Genomic DNA, 22,194 nt, shown 5'->3' with positions numbered 1-22,194 from the left:
GTTTGTATTTCAGCCCAGAATACCTTTGATAATCTTTGCCAGTATCCAGTGTTGGTGGTCTTAAAATTCTACAACTGAGTGGAAAACTGTTAAATGCTCAGGCTTCAGAGCGTGCCTAATTAATTCTTTCCAGGGTTTTAGTCCTTTAAAAAGTGTTGAAAACACGGATTCAGTGTATCATTGAATATTGCATGGTTCTGTGGAAATAAATTGCATCAGTTTGATTCCTTCAGGAGTTCAGAGAGTTATTGCTCTGTGTTTACTCTGGAAGTTTACAGGAGTCTTTGGAAAGTTCAGGTTAAAATGGGCAGAAGTTGCTCGTGATGGCAAAGTGAGAGCCCAAAAGCCACCTCAGAAAACTCAGAAGGCACACAGATCAAGCAGCCCCTTCAAAAATCAGGCAAAATCTCCTTAGCACTCACAATTCCAAAAGGCATTTCAGCACGTGGACTTGTTTTAATATTTGTATTTTGAGCAGAAAATCACTCTTGTGTTTATTTAATTTCACAACTGCTTAAGGAGATTATAATGGCTTAATCCTGGAAAGGCCCAGCAGTGCTTAAGAAGCAGGTGAGGCAAATTTGAGCGTTTTTCTCTTTTGACATCAAGTCCTGCAGGGGATTCAACCTCCTAGGAAACATTAAGGATCTTTCAACATCCAGGCTTATGTGCTTCTTCCCAGAGACGTGGAGACGGGAGACATGAAAAAGGAGCATGTGATGGAGATGAACTGGAGATTATAATTGTAATGCAGAATTAAAGGGGCAAATGTCAACATGGGTATCTGTTCCTCTCCCTTCCAGCACAGGTCAGACTGGGGGATTGCTCTTTGTGACCATCTGGGGATTTTGGTGGCTTTTCCAAGGCAAAGTTGGAAGTGCTTGGGTAGCACTTGTCATGGTCTGGTTGGCTTTGCTGTCTTTGTTTTCTCCTTGTTCTGAGGTTTGTGGAGACAACAGTAGAGGAAGAGACTCATGAGAGACATTCACCTCACCTACCTGTGGAAACATCCTTCAGAGTGTGATAGATCATGGAATGACAGAATAATTGAGGTTGGAAAAGACCTCTAAGATTGAGTCCAACTGTTCCCCCAGCACTGCCAAGTCTACCACTAACCCACGTCCCCAAGTGCCACATCCACATGGCTGTTAAATCCCTCCAGGGATGGTGATTCCACCAGTGCCCTGAACAGCCTGTTCCAGGGCTTGACCACACATGATCATCAGGCCAAGCTCCAGTGCAGAAAGCTCTGAACATCTCCAAAGGGACCTGGGGGAGTGTCCACAAGCAGCCCTGAAATCTCATCTGTTCATCAAATTCCAAGAAATTTCTGCTTTCAGCAGGAAAAAGTGAAAATATGTTGCTCTAACTACATAAAATGTAAATTTTCCTGTGAGCACGGATCAAACCACGAGAAATAACGACAACACAGACTGTGCTGATGGAGCCTTTGATCAGTCAAAAGGTAAAACACTGATTCTGGGAAAAATCTGAGCTGACTTGCCCCAGCTTCTTGCTAGAATGTGTTTGTTTTGGAGATTCACAATTTCAGCTGAAATAAGTGGGAAAAAAATCATCGGGATCAAATAGGAAGTAATAAAATGCTCAGGGTTATAACTTTGCCTTCCTTCCACCTAAGTCCTAGGGCTGTCCTTGGTGGCACCAGAGTTTGACCTCTGTGGATAACAGGATGCTGAAGGCAGGTCCCTGCTGGCACCACAGGAGGTAAGAGAGGAGAGGGTGGGTTGTTTTCCTTGGGAATTAAAGGGTATTTGTGTCTGAGTTTGCACGGATCATGGTGGTGGTCAGTTAATACACCTCCCTAGCTTTGGTGTAGCATTCCAGAGGTCCCAACACAGGCTGCAAAGGACAACCAACATCATTACCAGTTTCTACAGGCTGTGGGAGAGACCACATGGTCTCATTGTCCATTGTGTCCAGGAATTTTTCAGACCCTGAAGGTGATGAGCACGTGCTTGAGGCTGTGCCAAGGAATCATCACAGAGCGGTCTGGGTTGGAAGGGACCTTAAAGATCATCCAGTTCCAGCCCCCTGCCATGGGCAGGGGCACCTTCCACTGTCCCAGGTTGCTCAGAGCTCCATCCAGCCTGTCCTTGAAAAGGAACACCCATCAGGAGTGGGACAGACATTGCACGGAGAGATGTTTCGACCTTGTGAACTCAATTCCTCTTCCACAGCCCAGGAATTTGGAAGATGTTTGACTGGGCATGAGGCAACCCGTGAGGAGCCAAGGCTGGGCACCAGCAATGCTCTGCCTCAGCCATGCAGGGGTTTCTCTGCCAATGGGACCCAGAATTGCTGAGGACACCTTCCAAATGGCAAACAGCACTAACTGGGAACGTGCATTAGCATAAATAGAGCAATGCCAAACACAGCTGACTCAAAACACACCCAGAAACGTGGAAGTGTGCATTAATCCCCTTTTTTTTTTAAAAAAAAAATTTAAATGCACAAGTGCCCACTTTGCATTTTAATTTGGTGCAATTGCAGGGTGATCTACAAAAATGCAAAGCCTTGTCTTTGCTGAGCTCCTTCAAGTGTTGCCAAAGCTCCTCTGTCAGTCGTGTCCAGCTCTGAGGTAGAGATCAGGAGGATCTCTTCGTCACTTCAGACAGGTTGAACCAGAACTCCATGTTACTTAAATGGTGACTGAAATTACACTAATTGATGATTTAGGTGATAGACATGTTGTGATTTGTGTTTCGTTAACCCTTTTATGCTCAGTACAAGGAGCTCATCTCACTGCAGCTGTGAAGCACTGGATAACTGAGATGGGTATGTTATGGAAAAAGAGTGGATGTGCTGGGATGGGTTGGGCTGGGAGAGGGTTAATATGTGTAGGAATGGGATGAGTGGAGGTGTAGGGAGAGTTGACCACAAGCACCTGCATGGGAACCCATCGCAGGATCTGGGAGTGCTTCCAGTGGAGGTGGCAGCACACCATGGAAGGGTGAGTTCAGTGCCCACGGAGGGGCAGTGTGTGTTTATTCCTGCAGAATCACAGGGCTGTGGCTGAGTTGTGACCTGTCCCACCTTTCCTTTCTCCCTGTTTCAGTTTGGGGACTTCTCTGGGCAGGGATCTCCCTCCTGGATCCTATGGGATGCCTCGTGCTCACGTTCAGGTAGAACAAACAGCAGCTCTGCCCCTGTGACACTGAGGAAGAGAGAGGTATGACGTGCTGTTTAACAGCTACCTCTGCAATATTTAAGTAAAAACAATGCAGAGGATAGAAAAATTATTATAATTTGTCTGTCTGTGCCTATAGAAGACTGAGTATATCCATCAGTCCATAGGCCTCAACAGTTGGCTACAAGTGTAGTCAAAATTATACCCAATCCTCTCCAGGTTCTATAACCAGTGTGCAGTTACTCTAAGATACCCATATGATCATGGGTAACTTTAAATATTAAATTGATTTGGAAGTTAATTTGGCAATACAAATTCCCATAGGATAGGGAAGTCAACATTTCATCCCTCCCCCTGTTTAGAACAGGTCGTGATTTAGGCTGAGGTTAGAAAATCAGAACTTGATTTTCACTGTCATTTGAATTTCCTCCCCCAGCCTCCTGGCATGTCACAGGAATATAGTTATTGCCCTACAGAAATTATAATTTTCCTAGTCTGGCATCCCATTCCTGGCAGTGATCTACAGCAGATGCTCCAGCAGGAGCCAAAAACGTTAGGAACCAAATGGCAATGAAATTCCATTCAGGAATGTCCTCGTCCCCAGGAGACACTTCTCCCACAGCAGGTTGGGGTGGTGGCAGTGGAATGGGTGCTGTATAGGCCACTCTTCCATGGCAGGAGAGGGAACATCATCCTACAGCTGCACAGCAAGACACCCCAGGTGTGGTGGTGTGTCCACCTGCTTGGTGTGGCTTGACGTGGACCTGCCTGGTGTAGAGGTGTTTGCATTGGTTGAGTGCATCTCTTCCAGGAGGGCTGGGATATTTAGGATATCACCAGTATTTCAGGGTTATTCTTGGATCTCTGGGGTTACTCGGTGTGTAAGGTGTGTTTTGTTCAGAGGAACAAGGAGAAGCACGTTCCAGAAGTGCCACTTCTACTGCACTTGTGAGGACACAGCTGGAGGTGTCTCACAGCAAAGGCTGAGGACACTGAGGGCTCCAGGGTGTGGTGTAGATATTTTAGTTCATCTCTGCTCACACCAGGCTCATCTTCTGTTAATCTGTGCAGAAAGGCTGTTAAAAACTCCCTGGTGTCCGGGGAGTTGTGCACCGTGACTGAGGGCTCCCTGCTCCTCTCCTCTGACACGAGCAGCCATGTGTTCACTTGGAACCCTTCCTGCTCTGCCTCCAGAGCGATTTGTCATGATCCTTAATGCCACAGCTGTTTGGTTCCACCAGGTCATCTGCTTTTCTTAGTCCCGTTCCACCACCCACTGAAACTCATACCAGCCAGGAGATCATCCCCCATGGCCAAAAATAGCACTCCTCTCACCCCTCTCTTCCAGCCACCCAGGAAAAATTAGGGTTTTTCTTCTTTTCTGATCCCCCATTCCCTCGTGGTGCCCCATGAAGGCTGGCATAGCTGCCCTGGCAGCCGGGATCCTCGGCGGCACCGGCGTCTTGCTCTTCCTCGTCGCCTTTGGGACGGATTATTGGCTCCTGGCTACGGAGACCTGCGGCGTCTTCGAGCATGAGAACAGCACTCTGAGCACCGGGGAGGTGAGCTCTGGGATCTTGTCTTGCTCTGGAACAATTAACTTCTGTAAATAATTTAAAATTTTTAAGTCCGTGACAATGTTTTTGCTCAAAGTGACCTGTTCATGTAAAACGTCAGCCCGAGCTAGAACTTTCAATTTTTTAAAATGCAAACAGGCTTTTCCATGGCACTGAGCATTTTGACTGAAGTAAAGTGTGTCTAGGAAACATTAAGACAGCACCTCTGTAATCTGGCAGATATGAACATTAGGGAATGAAAGGCAAAAATGTAAGAGCTTTAGTTGTTGACAGCATTTCCCTCTAAAGACAAAAGATATCTGCTGATATTTGCCATTAAAAGATTTCTCCCTCTGTAGTTTCTTCATTTAAAACTAGTTCATATTTAAAAGTGTGGGGCTTGGCAATCACTTACATCTGAAGTGATACAACTGCAGCAGAGACAGAAAACAAAAGTGAACATCAAATGCACAGCAGTGTTGACAAGTTCCTGCCCATCTAACAAGAGGAGACCTGTATATTTTCAAATTAAGGTTTATTGAGGATTTTAGTTAGTGAAAAATGTAATTTCTGAAGGACAGTTTGGTGTTTTAGTGCCAAGGACTGGTGTCACTCGTTCACAGATCCTTTCTAAAGGTGGATTTTCACTGCACTTGCTGTTGTCTGACTCCTCAATGAAATAACAACCAGCTCAGTTCCTCGAGCCACCCACTCCTCCAAAATGTTTTTGTGCTGATCAATGTGTGGCTTCAATTACAAAATGACAGGAAGATCCTTGTTGTGTGCAGACTTTTTGTTACTTCAAAGTTCAATCCAATTAGGTTTGATTTTTTTCCCTCGTGTGGTGACTCACCCTGGGTGAGCATCATGATGCCAGCAAGAAATATTTTCCTTTCATTTCAGAATCCCACAATCAAACGTGGGGCACTGTTTGCTTGAGTCATGGTTCCAAATGACTTTCTCTGTTGAGAAAAAAAACCATTATGATGGAAAAACTGCCTGAAGAGGTGAAACGGGGGGGGATCTTTACCATTTCAGGCAGCACAGTAAAGCCCTGGCGATGGCAGAGTTGTGGACAGAGAAGTGCTGCTGTTTTTGAGCACTTGGGAAGTGACAATGTTAATTGTTTCCCATTTTTGTTGTCCTTTAAAGTGGAGAGAGCAGAGATGGTTCACTGCACGCCGTGAATAAGCATCTCAAACATTTCAGATACGCTCTTGGCCAAGTGCTGCCATGCCTGTCACCGAGGCAGAGCCACTTCAAAGGCACCAAGCAGAAATAGGAGCTGCTCTTACTCTTCCCTCTGAGCTATTTTATTTCTATTTCAGACACTGTTTCTATTATTTCTATTTTTGTTGCTGTGTTTTTACCTTCTCTGTCCTTTCTTAAACCGTCGAATGCTGTTCCCCACAGATAAGGATGGGCTGAGTGGCTGGCAAACAGTGGAATTGCTGTGGATGCACCAAGTCAGCAGCCACCCAGCTGAGGGGGATCAGGGCTGAATGTTACCCTTGTCACAGTCAGTGTTTTATCCTGAAAGGAAAAGGAGAACCAGGTCAGAGCTCTGGAATCTGTCATAATGCATGAAAACATTGAGGTGAGGGGAGTATAAATTCTTCAGGGAGACCTTAGAGCCCCTTCTGGTGCCTAAAGGGGCTCCAGGTGAGCTGGAGAGGGATCTTGGACAAGGGTCTGGAGGGACAGGACAAAGGGGAATGGCTTCCCACTGCGAGAGGGCAGGGTTAGATGGGATATTGGGAAGGAATTCTTGGCTGTGAGGGTGGTGAGGCCCTGGCACAGGTTGCCCAGAGAAGCTGTGGCTGCCCCTGGATCCCTGGAAGTGTCCAAGGCCAGGTTGGACAGGGCTTGGAGCAACCTGGGCTGGTGGAAGATGTCCCTGCCCATGAAGGGATTGGTCTTTAAGGTCCTTTCCAAGCCAAACCATTCTATGACATGATAAGTTCCTTCCAGCACCTCCCTGTTGAGTCCCATCTCCTTTCTGTAGTTCACAGGGTCCATTCCCATGTGGACATTCCCCACCCTCCACAAAACATAGTTATGTTGCAGTCATGTTTCCTTTACCACACTGTGTGTGATAAAGATAAAATTGATTTTGGCTGTAGTTTTAACCATTTTTTTTTCATAAATAATCCTTGGCTAAACTTTACAGTATCTTCCCTTCTGGAAAGACCGAAACCTTGTGCTCACAGGTCTGGTCTGGGGGTTGAAGGAAGGGGTTTAAGAAGGAGAACACACCCAGATGCTCAGCTCCCTGCCATACCCATCCAGCTCTGGCCATCAGTGGTTTAAGGATATTAAAGAAGCTGGTTTGTGCAGGTCTGGATTTTGGATAATTTGTTCTCAGAACCTTTTGGAGCTGTGATACAGAAAACCAAGAACAGCAGCTGCCTTCTTGTTCCCCAAAACCAACTGAAACAACAAATGAAAACTCTGTCAGAAAATGAAAGCAACACCTGTCCAAGCAAGAAAATACACACTTTGTACCCTGATCTTCCCTGTGTCAGCTGGACTTTTGTTCCTCCACAGGCTGAAATGCCAACAGAGACCAGGAAGGAGATCCTCACTTTCCACCACGAGGGCTTCTTCTGGAGGTGCTGGTTCTTTGGTGAGGGCCACCCAGAGACCATCTGGACCTTCTGGTACAGTGAGTATGATGCCACCACCCCGTACCCACAGCATTTGCTCATGGTTTGAGTGGGAAACGATCACAAGGAGGGCTCCCAGGGATGCTGAGATGGTTTTATTTCATGGTTTTCATTCTCATTGTCTCCCTCCCAAAAGCAAACCTGGCTCACCCTTTCTGTGTCCTTTCTGTGCTCTTTTTTAAACTTGGGTTTTGCTCTCAGAGGGCTGTTCACAGAAATGTAGAAACATTTTTGTGCCATTTAATAAATCATTTTCAAAGTCTTATGAAGTGGTGGCCTTGTAACCCAACTCATATACCTCCACAACCCTTCCTCACATACCTCTTGATGTTTGTGTTCAGCTAAATTTGCTAAACTTGAGCCCATGCCCTTCCTGGTCTTCTGTTTTCCACCCTATTTTCCACCATCAGGGTGCTGAGCATTCCCATCTCCCACTGATTTTAGCACAGGGGAGGCTGGACATGCACATGTGTGGTGTCTGCATGCTCAGGACCAGTGGTGGCGGGCCATAAACACGTGTGTTTATGCTCTTTATTTTAAGATCTTGCCTGCTTTGCTTTTTTTAAGGTCATTCAAATTACACGTGAGAATAAACAGAGAGGGATATAAAATAATTATTGTTTTTTTTCTGAAAGCACATTTACTCTTGAAAAAAAAAAAACCAAAAAAAACAAACTGAAGGAGAAGGTGAAACCTACTCTGAGACCCCAGCTGCTGCTGACTGGTGATCCTTGTGCAGTGAAGGGTGTTGGATTTAAACACCACTAAAACCTTCACCCTGTGCCCGCTGGGGCTTCGATCCTCTCGGAGGTGCTCACGTGGTTGTGGAGCAGCACAGTGGCCTCGTAGGGCTGCAAATAATGCAGGTTCCCACAATAAATCTGCTCTGCGTTGATTAAAATTTCAAATGACTTTGCTGTCTCCCCCAGCCCCTGACCTGTTCCCTGTAAAATCTTGCAGGAATCGTCACTGCCACCATTCAACTGAACCGCGTGAGGTTTTTCACACAAAGTTTTTGATAAGGGAAGGACAGGCTGGAGAGAGGGAGTTTGCTATCAAATTACATTGTATAAAAATACGTAATGTAATGTCACCTGAAGTGAAATGACTCACTCTGATAACTGGCAGATTTGTGCTGCTTCTTTATGTATTTATTATAATAGGATTGATCATGGCAAATTAATTTGCTGCTCTCGTGGATGTAATAATTAATTCAATAGGTATTCCATAGTCAATTTAGCATGAACTAATGTCCACCTATTATAAAGTGTTCCTTTGAGCTGGGGAACATATTTAAATAAGTGGCCAACCATTAATTAATTCATTTAACATTCATTCTATTACTGTTAATCATGATAAGCCTCAGTGGTATTAATATTGATGGGGCACTTCTGTTCTAATTGTGCTTTTCCTTCTCACCAACTGGAGATCTTGTAAGGAGCCCTGTTCTGGTACCCAAACACCTTTGCCACTTCCAGGTGTTCTGGCACATTCCCTGGAGGAAAACAACAACGGGAATATTTACACTGATTTCAGTTGTTCCATCTTTCGTGATTGACATCCACCTAAGACTCAGATTATGAAAATGAGAAGATGTACCAGGAGCAGACTGATATCCCCCCTCTCTCACAGTTTTTATTTATTTTATTTATTTTATTTATTTTATTTTATTTATTTTATTTATTTTATTTATCTAAACAAGATTTACCCTCCTTCTTTCCTCCTCAGCCTTCTGATTTTAGTGAGGGTTTTGCAGGTTTTACACAACAACACGTCCCCATGTGAGTGCTGTAATGGTGATTCTGCAGAAAACAAAAGCAAACAGGGATTTAATGAATTTTTTTACTCTTTTTCAGCCAGCCAAGCACACCCCAAGTTCTGCATGCATGGATACCTGTTCCCCATGCCCATTGCTCTTGGACCTTTTCCCCACCCCTCCTATGACACAACTGCAGGTGGGTTTCTGTCCTCCTCCCCCAGCAGCTCCTTTCCCAAGGGATTGGATAGAGATTTGGGATGTGTGTCAGTCCCTTGTAGCTGCCTGTGGCCAAGCATGGGTTTTTGGAAGACTCCTTTACACACTGGCCTTGCTTAGTTAACTGCCACAAACCGTGGGCACATCAAGATGTTCTCCCACATCTTCTCTGCTCCAGACCTGCCATTCCTGGCCATGAGCTGTGCACCCTCCCACTGTGTGCTCAGCACCTACTCCCATGAGCCAGGCAGGAGATTAAATCCACTCTGTCCCACCTCCTCGCTCACTGGGAGGAGCTGGAGACAAAGGGCTTCATCCAGAAAACCCAAACCCGTCCCAGTGCTGACTCATTCCTAGAGTGAGGCTTCCTGGGAGAGCTCTGGTGTTGATTTATTGCAAGACAAAATAAACAAACACTGGAAAATCAGTTAAAGACCAAACTGTCAGAAGATCCCCATAAGTGACTGGCTTATGTTTAATACCCTGAACACGGCGTGGTTGGAGAGCTGCCTTTCAACCAGCTCCCTTTTTATTTATGTTTCTCTATATTTTCTGAGTTCTTTAATGAATCAGCTGCTGTTAGGAATTTTAATTTGCTAAATTGGTGGCAGCAGCTAGAATTAATTCAATGATCTTTTTTGAAATGAATTGATTTCTTTAAATAGTGTGCATCAGTCTGCGCTGCCTCCGGGGATGCAGGGCAGACGTTCTGCACAAACAAACATCTTGACCTTTTCCTTAGCCTTTAGCAGTACCTTTTTTTATTTTTAGGTTTTATTTATTTTTTTTTGTTATGAGAAATTAATTAAAAAAAAAACACCACATTGTCAGTAGGAGAATGTGAGGGAGAGCAGCCAGTTTCTCTTGCTGCACTGTGCAGAATTCCTGCCCCGGGGAACACGCCGTGGTGTCAAATGGATACGAGGGACCTGTGGATGGGAGGAGGTGGAGGAGCTGGGTGCAGGATGTGCAGCCAACACACGGATTAAGCAGTGGGATTTTTCCTGCTTAGGAGAGGCAGGAACGATGTCCAGTTTCTGAATGGTCTTGCTGATAAACACACTTTTTTTCCCGTCCTAAATAAAGGGCTGGAGGCATCTGCCCTTGTCTGTCAGCCCCTGCTATGAAACCCTGCCCAGCTGCCTCTCTTGGGACAGGTCCCAGGAAGATCCCGATGTTCATAGAGATCTTTTCCAACCTTAATGATTCTATGGAGGTGCTGGGGAGGGAGCTCTGCCTGCCACCCACCCCTGTGATCCCTGGGGAGATGATGGGGGTGTCTCAGCCCCCACATTTAGGACAGTGGGAGCACCGGGATCCTCCACTGCCCCAACTCCCTGCAAAGCACCCACGGGGGCTGCAGAGAGCAGTTAACACTCCTTTCATTTTTAGCCAGTCCATCCTCATTTGCAAGTGCTGACAGACCAGGAGGCTGTCCAAGAAGAAGGGTCCTCCAGCTATTACCTGCTCCAGAGATAATTCTGCCTTATCTGCATCCTCTGAGGCTCCCTGAGAGAAACGGGTGACGGGAGGTTAAACATGAAAATGAATTCAGTGGTTTTGGAGAGTTCAAGATACTTATCTCTGCCTAAGTGGCTCTCCTGACAAAATGGTTTCAAATGAGGAAAACGCATCTCCTCGGTATCATTTTTCTTTCAAGTGTGAATCATTTCAGCATTACCCACTTGCTCGTGCTCGGCTTAAATCTCTCAGACTAGAGCTTCTGAAAAACAACAGGAGGAGTGAGATGTGCTGGTCTGAGGGGATCAGATAAATCAGGGGAGCAGCAAGTGGGGCATGGGGGGGTCTCTGCTAGAAGACACCACCTTTGGCTAAGGTTTATAGCAGTGACTGGAAGAGACTTGGCTGCAGGGAGGCTGAAAGAAGTGGACTGAATCCCACCCTGTCCCATCTTGTGGGGTGTGATGGACACAAGCTTGCTCAGCCCTGGGTGGGGTGGTTGCCTGAAGTCACAGCAAAAGCCCCAAACTCAGTGGATGAAGAGCTTCCCTCTCCTGTTCTGTTCAGTCACAAAGGCCATTAAGGGGGGAAATCAGGAGTTCCCATTTTCCCTGCAGTCCTGCCAGCAAACACTGCCCTTATTTTAAACCAGGAACCTGGCACCTTCCCTAAGTGTTAATTAAAACAGAACAAAGCTCTGGGCTGATTCCACCTCTCCAAATTTTGCTGTTTTCTTTCCTTTCTTACCAAGCTTTTCCATCCTCCTCCAGGCCCAGCTAAGCACAGTGGCCTTTCCTCTCCCCCCTTTTGTGGCCTGCTTCCCTGGCAAACCCTCCCAACCCCTTGTACTCATTCCAATCCCATTATGTAGGGCATGACATTCACCCTGAACTTGCACCAGCTCCAGGCAAAGCAGGAGCCTCAGCTCTGCCTGACACGACACCATTGCAGGTGGTTGTTTTTGCTATTGGTTAAACACAGAGTCATTAAGGTTGGAAAAGAAGTCCAAGATCTTCGAGGATGGACTGAAGAAAGCCTCTTTTGCTGTCCTTTGCCTGACTCCCCTCCTGTTGTGCAGTGTACAGAGGGTTCTGGACGGCGTTCATCCTGCTGGCCGTGGCTGCTGCCCTGGTGGGGGGGCTCCTGCTGGTCTGTGGAATTCCCTTCGTCAGCCCCCGCTCCTACAAAGTGGGAGGTGGATTCCTCCTGCTCTCAGGTAAGGGCATGGAATGCAGGGGAGGCAGAGGGGGATGAGGTGCTGCCAGGAGGATCAGGTGGGAGCTGCACTGCTTGGAGTAAATGATTTCCCTCTCCCTGGAATTAAACCCCTGTGAGCTCTGAGCCATATGAGTGGAAGGTGTCCCTGGAAAGAGATGGCCTTTAAGGTCCCTTTCAACCCAAACCATTCTGGAATTCCATTATTCTCTGCTCAGTCAGGCTTTAGCAAGATAGTCCTTCACAGAATCCCAGAATATGCCAAACTGGAAGGGACCCACAAGGATCATCAAGTCCAACTCCTGGCCCTGCACAGGCCCATCCCCAAGAGTCACACCCTGTCCCTGAGGATCATCCAAACCCTCCTGGAGCTCTGGCAGCCTTGGGCTGTGCCCACTGCCCTGGGGAGCCTGGGCAGTGCCCAACCAGCCTCTGGGGGAAGAACCTTTCCCTGAGATCCAACCTGACCCTGCCCTGACACAGCTCCAGCCATTCCCTGGGGTCCTGTCCGTGGTCCCCCAGAGCAGAGCTCAGTCCTGCCCCTCCTCTGCCCCTCCAGAGGAAGTTGTAACTGCAATGGGGTCTCCCCTCTGTCTTCTCTTCTCCAGGCTGAACCTAATCCTATCAAAGCTGAGATTTTTGAAAACTGCTTTTTTTTTTTTTTTCTACTCTTCTATGCAACCCAGACAGGCAGAGCCTTTTATTTGAGTAAAGCTGTGTTAAGCCTGTGCAGCATCAGCCCCACTCTGTTCCCTGAAGTCAGGCTTTGCATTTAGGCTGCTCCTGCCTCTGTTGTTAACATCTGGAAACCCACAGAGGGATGAAAGGCAAACCCTGCCATCCAAAATGGGAGGGCTGGCTTAAGGAGACCTGAAAAGATGAAGCGGTGGCACAGCAGGAAAATGAATTAAAAATAGGCATTTATTCATTACTCCCACTGCAGTTACAAATGATTCCATTGAATTATCACTTGGGCTTTTTCCTTTTCTGTATTTGAGAGGAATAACTGGCTTCACTACCGGGAACTCAAACTCAGAAAAAAGCTCTTTTGCCACTCAAGCAGCTCCAGACTGGATCTCAGCTGAGCTGTGCCAAGTGAAGAACTTGGTAATGAAATCAGGCCTTTCTCTGAAAAACCACAGCTTAATTACAGATCCTCCACCTGGTCCTGCTTCCTCATATCTGGCATAAATCAACCATGAGGCAGTGTCTTTGCTCTCAGTTTGGGCTCTAAGTGTGCCCAAATTTGGGGAGAGCTGAAAACATTAATGAAAATATTCAATAAGAGAGGTCCCAACACTGATCTGTGTCCCCAGATGCCACATCTACCTGTCTTCTAAAGCCCTCCAGGGATGGGGACTCCACCACTGCCCTGGGCAGCTGTGCTAGGGCTGGACAGCCCTTTCCAGGAAGAAATCCCTCCTGATGTCCAACCTGACCCTCCCCTGGCACAGCTTAAGGCTGTTTCCCCTTATCCTGTCCCTTGTTCCCTGGGAGCAGAGCCCGACCCCCCCCCGCCCCCCCTGTCACGGGTTGCAGAGCCAGAAGTCCCCCCTGAGCCTCCCTCTCTCCAGGCTGAGCCCCACCAGCTCCCTCTGCTGCTCCAGCCCCTTCCCCAGCTCCGTTCCCTTCCCTGGACACGCTCCAGCCCCTCCATGTCTCTCTTGTCCTGAGGGTCCCAGAAGTGCCCCAGCACTGGAGGTGCCCCAGCAGTGCCAGCACAGGGACGGGCACTGGGTCTGTGACACTATTCCTGATCCAAGCCAGGTGCCCTTGGCCTCTCACCCACCCGGGCTTGTGTTCAGCCACTGTCAAGCACCCCCAGGTGCTTTTCCCCCGAGCAGATTTCCAGTCTGCCCCAAACCTGTAGCTTTCCATGGGGCTGTTGTGACCCCATAATGGATAAAAATCCAAGGGTTGTACCAAGGCAGGAAACTTTCTCTTCCCATCCGTAACCCAGGCCCCAGGGAGGGAGCAGATGTCCCCAGGGAATGTGTCCAGTCTGCACGTTGGGCAGAGATATCACAGAAAAGGGTGTCGAGTGAGACTGAAAATCTTCTTTCTTTTTCTTTTTTTTCATTGTTTTTGCACTTTATTTGACTACTTCTTGATTAAAGGGCTGGGGCGTAGAATGTGACACTTTTTAAGAGAGCTGATTATGCATCACATAAACCTCTTGGCATTAGACAAAGATGCTGCTGTTAAAACTGAAGTTTGTATTAATGCAGCTTCAATGTGAACAGCAATCATTGTTATTAACAGTCGTTAGGGGAACGAGTTCAGCTGGAAGACACTTCCTGCTGTATTTTCAATCCAAATGAGAGCAGGAGGATGCAAGATGTTTTTCAGCAAAGTTTCCTTAGTGTTCCAGCTGTTCCTTTTATTTTGGGGGGGGGCTTATCCTGAACTCAGGCCTCTGGATCCTGCTTGGCCTTGGCTTCCTGATGGATTCAGCTTCCATCCCTCCGTGGCTATTTTCTCGTTATCCTTTCCAAAAATCTTTTGCATAATTGTGCTAAGCAGCAGGAACAATAGATTCACCACAGCTTCAGCTCCCCAGCCACCCCTTTCCCTGGGACAGCGGGATGTGGAGGGAGGGATGATGCAGGAGAAAGCGCTTCTTGTCTTCTAATCATGGCCTGGGGGTCAGTGTTAATTAACCTCCCTTGCAGAAATGATCTCTCCTCGAGGAAGTGTGAAAATGCTGGCAATCTGTAGAGTGGGAAGGTGGGCTGGCAGTCGGGTGGTGAGATGGGGCACCACGTTGACCTCTCAGGGAATCCTTCGTAGGCAACTCCATTCTGCCCATGAACCCCCTCCTTTTGGTGGAGGTTGTGATGGCACAGCCATGGTTAATCACTGCAAAATGATGTAACTTTTGCCACCAAAAGGCTCTAAAAGTACTGAAAACTCGCTCCCAAGCATTCATGGATGACCAGCCTCACATGGTCTTGAGGAGTCACACGTGTCCCTCTGTGCCAGGGGAATTCAGTGCTAAAGGGTAAAGGTTGTTATTGTTCAATAAACCCTTTGGGTTTCCTCTCTGAGAAGCCTTTTTTTTTTGTCCTTTCAAGGGGACAAATGTGACTGTGTGCCAGCACTGTACCCAATGGACTGCTCCATGGGAGGTGTTTCTGGGAGCCCTTTCAAAGGGCCAGAGCCACGTCCCTTGATTTCCTCTGCTGGGTGACTTGGGAAAGGCAGCCAGAGCCCATCTGGCATTTGCTGCTGCTGCATTTGTGCATCCACTGCCCCAGCTGGGCAGCTCTCCCTGCCAGCCTGTTCCCAAAACCTGGAATACACGAGTAAATAGCCAGTGTGCTGCTTCCCTTCCAGTATTTGCCATCCTGGCCTGAGCTTCAGCGCTTCTGAGGGGGTGGCAGATCCTGCCTGGTGACTAATTGTCCCCTTGTTTCAAAAGTCAGATGACAACATGATTAATTATCGCTACAGTGTCAGCGAGAGGGGTGGGTGAACTCTGTGCTGCAGCTTTTGGAACCTCTTTGAAATGCTGAGACAACTTTGCTTGTACTCCTTCCTTTTCTCTACCTTGTGCTCCTCAGTTTTGATTCCTTTCAGACATTAGAAGTGAGGCCCTGGCACAGGGTGCCCAGAGAAGCTGTGACTGCCCCATCCCTGGAAGTGTTCAAGGCCAGGTTGGCCAGGTCTTGCAGCAACCTGGTCTAGTGGGTGGCATCCCTGCCCGTGGTGGGACTAACCTGTTCTTCAACATGACCCAACAGCATGAAAAAAAGAGGCAGATTTCCCAGTCCTATGAGTTAAAGTGCTGAATTTTTTGCTCAGATTATCCCAAATCCAGCAGCACTTTGGCAGTCTGAGGCTCCCCACAGGCAGTAAAGGTTGACACTTCTGGAAGGGCAGCTGAAGGTCACCCCTCCATTTCCTCATTATTAACATCCCTAAGAGGCAACTGGTGAAAGAGGAGAAGGAGTCAAAGTTCATTATTGTCATAATTAGCAGATTGCACAAAAGTTCAGTAGCTTCCACAGAATAAGAGTTAAAGATTGAGTTCACTCACCTGTCCCTACAATTAGCAGCTATAAAGGTGTCACAAGGAAATCAAGAGAGAGAAAGGAAAAGCTCGACTCCAATTTACCCACAGGGAAGATGCAGCTCTGGGAAGGGGGGATGGACCACCGGGGTCCCTTGTTCTGCAGCGTTCAAAGGAGACAGATTTAATACCCCACTTCAATTTGCTTGCAATTAGCCCCTCCCCAGAAGATGCCATTGACCTCATCAGCACTGAGATGGAGTTTCACAGTTAATTTTTTCCTGTACCATCCTGATGAACAGAGGCAGAGAAGGAGAGAGATCACCTGGCTAATTTTCCAGCGGTAGAAACCACAGGGATGCTGAGAGCATTGTAAGGATGGTTTGGTTTGATGAGGTCTTCACTTCCCCTTCCCCAAACCCCACATGCATCCTGTCTCACAGGTGTGGGTGCCGATGCCAGTCTCATTTTCAGGGCAGAAAAACTGCGTTTTCTTCAGTTTTTCATTTTGCTGCTCAAGGCAGGAGGGAATCTGTCTCTGCACACCAAAAGCTGGCAGGAAACGAGGATGACTTTCCAGAGCATCCAAGAAAGGAGGTGGTAAAGTGAGACCTGTTCAAAAGATGAAAAATCCAAAATAAAACAGCATTTTGAAACAAAAATGCCAAACACATGGTAACATGGAGGTGAAAGCTCCTGGTTTTGTTGTTATGAAGAGCCTGCTGATGGCTGTGAGGGTGACAAATTTTAGGCACTTTCATGAATACTTGTGAGTGCTCCAAACTGGCATTTTTAGCTGAGCAATTTTTGTTGAGCTGCCCTTTCTCTGTGCTCCCACTGTCCTTTGGCTGCACCTGCCCTCCTGATTTTTCTCTTCTTGCTGAGGACATGGTGCAAATCCCAGGGATTCTTTGTCACTCAGCTGTAATTATTCCGGGGAAGAAGGCTGCTTACTTTACAGTTTCTTGTCATTTTCCCAGAGTGTGAAAACATTCTTAATTTAGATGCCATGGCCGTGCCATCACCTCCAGTACCTGTTTAATAATAAATCCTTCCCTACCAAGGCCTGGCACTTCTCCTGGGGCAAGGGCAGGGATCAATCCCAATCCTTAGCTCCTGGAGAGGTTGGGGATGGGGCCACCACTCGTGGGACTTTTCACACCCTCCTCAGTAAGAACTGGAAGGTTTTGATCTGATTACTTCAAAAAAAAGGAGACTTGCACCATCTAAATTGTCCTGGGACAAGTCAGCACAGAATTCCTGGTTATTTAAAGAAAAACAGGAGAATTCCAAAGCACTTTCCCAGGCCACGTTCTCTCTCCCACTGGGGCTACGGTTTCATTTGTGTCTCTTACCATAGGTATTATAAGTTAATGAAATAGAAATTGATCTTTAAAAGAGCACTTTTCAAGGTTCAGTTGCTATCTAATTAATTTAATTTTAAATTACATCGGTAATAAAGACTTAATTGCCTTCTTATCAATACATTGTATTTTGTAAAGGACATGCGACTATTTAAACACACGATGGTTTTCTTACAGTAGAATAATTGGTATTTTAAGCATACAACTATCATGGTAAGTGTAAAATATTTATTTGTGCACTTAATTTCAAGTGGTATCAAAACCTCAATGAACATGCAAATGTTCCAGCAGCTGCTGTTTAACTCCTCGCCTGCCTCTCCAGCGAACACAAGGACTTCTCCACATCAGGGAAAACCACTTGAAATGACAGTGTAGGGTGAGGTAAAGGATATTCATATGGTTGTGCTGATTTTTTGTTGATAAGATTCCATTTTTTAGGGTGTGGGAGGCAGTGTAATGGATGTGACAGTTTAGGATGGGTAGCTTCAACTTCTGTATAACTCGTAATGAGCACTTTGAACCCTCTTACCTTCCTGTAAGTCTCATTTTTGGCTGTTTATATCCATTATAAACAGAATCACAGTAAAACACTGGCATGTTTTTTCTGACTGAGGATTCAGTAATCACTAAGCAGATAAATCAACATCAGGGTTTACCCCCTTCCTTTCCTCAGCAAGAGAGTTGGATTTTGGAGTGTATAAGCTGCCAGGGAGAATAATGAAATACGCTACAACTACCTTTGATTTAAAAATGGCAAGGGGAGAAATTAAATCCTGCAGAAGCCACAACACATCCACGGAGCTGTGTGGTAACTTGTCAACTGAATTAATTTTGAGCTGTTCACTTCTACCATAAAAATATTATAAGCTGTGATGTATTTCTTTCATATGTGTGTGTGTGTGTGTGTTTGTATCTATATGTTATACAGCACCTTTTAAAAATAGTAGCTTCTGGCTGTGAAGTACCAAGATCAGATATTACTGAAGTGCTTTCAGACCTGTCATCACACCATCACTGCTGACTGCAGTTTAAATTCAACATATATTACGACTAATATATATTTTTAATTTTATGCTGTAAATAGTATTTGGGCCACTCTAGTTTTTGTCATCTGCTTCATACAGGGGAAACCAAACCTCCAGCACTTGGATTATGGGGAAAGGAGGTTCCTATTAAGGCCCTGAAGGCCCCAGGTCCAGGAGGTGCCTGTTCACCACGTGCTTTTCAGATGTGACCAAGCTCTTCCCGCTGACCTTCGATGGGAATGCAGCTGGAAATCCGAGATGGGGAGGTCTCCTGGGAGACCCGTTTGGGTCATGGGCATCCTGCGAGGCCAGGGAGGCTCCAAGGAGAGCAGACCCCTCCAGGAGAGATGCTGACCTTGCACTCACTGCTCAGGCTTTGTGTGGCCTCAGCTCTCCTCTGTCTGGCTCCAGGAGGGCCAGGAGGTCTCACTCACCCATGTGAAGTCTTTGTAGCCTCCTGGTAAAAGCTGCTTATTATTTTTTTTTTATTACTCTGTTATTTTGTAGCCCATCTAAGATTGGTATCTTGGGGCTACATGCCTTTCCCACCCTATTATGTGTTATTTCCTTGCAAAATAGGATCATCTGTACCTGTTGGGGGTGGCAGGTTTAGTTGCCATCAGCAGGACTGATTCCCATATCCTTGCATTTCTAAATTGGAAGTTGGATCTAACACTGCTTGGAAGGGTAGATATAAAAAAAGTGAGTCTTGGTGTCTCCTCATTCATCTCAGAGAAATTCAAAAGGCAAAAAGGCACCATTGGGAGAGGAATTCAGGTCCCTGCTGAGAACATGAGTGGTGTTCACGATGGCTCCTCGTGCCCATGTCCAGGTGTAGCAGAGCCTGATTGTTAAAGACGAGGTGTCAGTGGGCAGGAACTTGTCACAGTGTGGTCTCCTCCAGGACAAGAGGGCTTGGCTTCCACAGGAACCTGCAGAGAAACACCATGGGTAGCAATGCTGCAGCAGTAAGCTTTGGCTGAAGGACCTGCAGGGATAACTGGAGATCTGTTGAGATCTCTTCTTACTTTTACTCCCATATTCCATGTGCAGACAATAACTCATCTCCCTCTCCCTTTCCAGGAGGTTTATTTCTCCTGCTGGTGTTTCTCTTCGTGATGTGGAAGGAGTTTGCTGCTGACTTCCAGAAGTACATCCTGCTGGAGAGGAGCGAGAGGTGCCTGGACGACGTCCCCGTGCGCGTCTACTACGGGTGGTCGTTCATGTTCGCCGCAGCCGGGGTGCCCCTGGTCCTGCTGGCTGGACTCCTCTTCTTCCTGGTGGGCAGAGACATTATGGAGTCCCTGGAGTAAGACAAGTTTGGAGAAGGCTTTGGTGATGTAAAGAAACAGGCGCAGGTTTTTGAGGACTAGATCGTTTTTGTGGCTATAATCGTCAGGGTAAATTACATTCGCTCTTGCGTGGAGGCAGGGCTGGAGCACTGAGCATCCATAGAATAGTTTGGGTGGGGAGGGACCTTAAATCCATCTCATTCCACCCCCTGCCATGGGCAGGGACACTTTCCACCAGCCCAGGTTGCTCCAAGCCCTGTCCAACCTGGCCTTGGACACTTCCAGGGATGGGGCAGCCACAGCTTCTCTGGGCAACCTGTACCAGGGCCTCCCCACCCTCACAGCCAAGAATTCCTTCCCAATATCCCATCTAACCCCACCCTCTGGCACTGGGAAGCCAGTCCCCTTTGTCCTGTTCCTCCACACCCTTGTCCAAGGTCCCTCTCCAGCTCTCCTGGAGCCCCTTTAGGCCCTGGAAGGAGTTCTCAGGTCCCTGTGGATCCTTCTCTCCAGGTGAACACCCCCAGCTCTCCCAGCCTCACTCCATTGCAGAGCTGTCCCAAAACCAGCCCCAGGTGCAAACCCAGCTTCAGCATTTTTACATTTTGGAGAAGTTTAGGGGTGGGTGTCTGTGGGCTTTGCATGAGCTTTCTCTGCAGCCCAAGGAAAAGCAGCTCCATGGACTGTCAGCAGAGCCCCACATCCATATTCAGCAGAGCCGGAGTTTTATGGCATTCCCAGCATCCTTGTTTCTTGTAAAAGGTAATCGAATCTGGCTGCAAGGGGGACATTCTAATGTCTGTTTCTGAAAAGCAATTAAGGATGATTTTTTTTCCTTAGCTGGCTCTAATTGACGTCAAAGGACAACCTTTTTAATGGGATGTCGGGAAACACGAGAAACTTTTTTTTTTTCCTTAAAAGCCCTGATTCTGAAGATACAAATTTACCTGGACCTAACCTAACTTTCAATAAGGGAATAAACCAATTTCTGTGGCATGAAACTTAACCTGAATTAATTAGTATTTCTTTACAGCAGTGTGTTACTCCACATTTAATATTTTCCCTGGACACAGTGTTGTGGGATCCACATCCCAAAAACTGAAAGATGGTCAGGGTCGAGGGAAAAGGAGGGGGACAATGAAACCATGGGTTATGCCTGTGCCCCATCAGTTCTTATAATTTCTCACTATAAAATCCCTTTGAATAATGTTTGTTGTTACTCTGAACTGAATATTTTCCCTGCAGACAGTTTTGTGAGGTTTCTCGACCCAAAACCAGAAAGATGGCCAGAATTAAGGGAAAAGGAGGTGGAAACAATAGCATGATATCATGGTATCTCCTTGGATTATCTGTGCCCCATCACTCCTTCAAGTGATAATTTGTCACTATAAATTCCCTTGGAATCATTTTTGTTGTTACTCTGAATTTAATATTTTCCCTGGACACAGTTTTGTGAGGTTTCTCAACCCTAAGCCAGAAGGATGGTCAGAGTTGGGGGGAAAGGGGAAGGGGACAATAGCCCTGGTATTTTTTCTTTGCTTGGTTGTGGTCGACCCTGTGAGCCAGCTCAGCGTGGGACCTCGTGTTCCACGGACTCTGCACAGGAGTCAGCTCCACAAGGACAATTTCCATATCATTTAGATATATTTCAATTCTTCCAATCACTCAGGTGCCCCTTGTCTGACGTGGCAGTGTCAGAAGAACAAAGCATCCCTAATTCTACACCAAACCATCCAGGTGCTGGGGGGGTATTTAATTTACACTGAATATGCGGAGCTTTGGAAAGACACTTGAGAGGTGACAAAGATTTGATCTTGTCATGTTTTTCGGGCTGGATGGGGATGCTTTGAAGTAGTTTGTGGGGTCTTTGCTTGCTGAGCTCGTTTGCATAAATTTTAAATCAAACTTCCTCCAAATGTGTGCAGTTCTCCTGAATGTCAGAGTTTGTGCTAAACATACATCTCCTGAGCTTTATGTCATGCTATTGACTCAGTACAGTTAATTAATAATGGAATGTAAATCTCTTCTAGAAGATTGTTGGCAGTATAAAACTGTTTGTTAATGCTCTTCCTAAAATATTATTCAAGTCTGGCATTTCTTTCCTTTTGGAGCAAGTTCTAATTATTCTTTTACAAGATTCATGGCATACATAGAGTGAGAAATTGTAATTCCCACATGGAAAGATTAGTTCTTTCATATGAATAACTGGCTTGGTCTCCAGTTCTTAAGCACTATTCACACTGTTTTCCCTTCATAGAAATTTTATTTGAACAGAATTGGGATATGCAGGTAAAGATCATGTTTTTTTCCCAGAAAATGGATGTTTTCATGACGTTTATAAATACACAGATATTTCAGTGTTTTATTTGGCCATTCTAAACTGGATTTTTTCCTGGTATCTCCTTGGGTTATGCCTGTGCCCTATCAGTTCTTCAAGGGATAATTTCTCACTATAAATTCCCTTTGAATAATTTTTGTCA

At 46.4% G+C, this 22,194-nt stretch overlaps 1 protein-coding gene across 2 annotated transcripts; it reads left to right on the top strand.

The window, feature by feature from the left end:
• Window positions 1-4,450: 4,450 nt before the first annotated feature.
• Window positions 4,451-19,922, top strand: LOC103756189 (transmembrane protein 182). Of its 2 annotated transcripts, none has more exons than XM_018086470.2 (5): window positions 4,451-4,710; window positions 7,252-7,369; window positions 9,227-9,325; window positions 11,885-12,022; window positions 18,071-18,267. In XM_018086470.2, the coding sequence occupies exons 1-5, from the start codon at window positions 4,558-4,560 to the stop codon at window positions 18,250-18,252; spliced, it is 690 nt and encodes a 229-aa protein (XP_017941959.1). In that variant the 5' UTR covers window positions 4,451-4,557; the 3' UTR covers window positions 18,253-18,267. The 2 variants fall into 2 exon arrangements, with proteins under 2 accessions (XP_017941959.1, XP_008920460.2); XM_008922212.3 differs by lacking the exon at window positions 18,071-18,267 and adding an exon at window positions 19,506-19,922 and having other exon boundaries at window positions 4,456-4,710.
• The last annotated feature ends 2,272 nt before the right edge of the window (window positions 19,923-22,194 follow it).

This window comes from Manacus vitellinus, unplaced genomic scaffold (assembly GCF_001715985.3).
Source record: "Manacus vitellinus isolate BGI_N305 unplaced genomic scaffold, ASM171598v3 scaffold_95_pilon, whole genome shotgun sequence".
Classification (NCBI taxonomy): Eukaryota; Metazoa; Chordata; class Aves; order Passeriformes; family Pipridae; genus Manacus; species Manacus vitellinus.
Note: the sequence above shows the minus strand (reverse complement) of the source record. Positions and strands in the feature narration are given on the sequence as shown.

What these genes read in the sequence shown, in the direction of transcription:
- LOC103756189 (XM_008922212.3), top strand. Translation starts at nt 4,558, where the DNA reads ATGAAGGCTGGCATAGCTGCCCTGGCAGCCGGGATCCTCGGCGGCACC. An exon ending in GCACTCTGAGCACCGGGGAG is followed by an intron (nt 4,711 to 7,251) that starts GTGAGCTCTGGG and finishes GTTCCTCCACAG; the next exon opens with GCTGAAATGCCAACAGAGAC. An exon ending in CATCTGGACCTTCTGGTACA is followed by an intron (nt 7,370 to 9,226) that starts GTGAGTATGATG and finishes ACTCTTTTTCAG; the next exon opens with CCAGCCAAGCACACCCCAAG.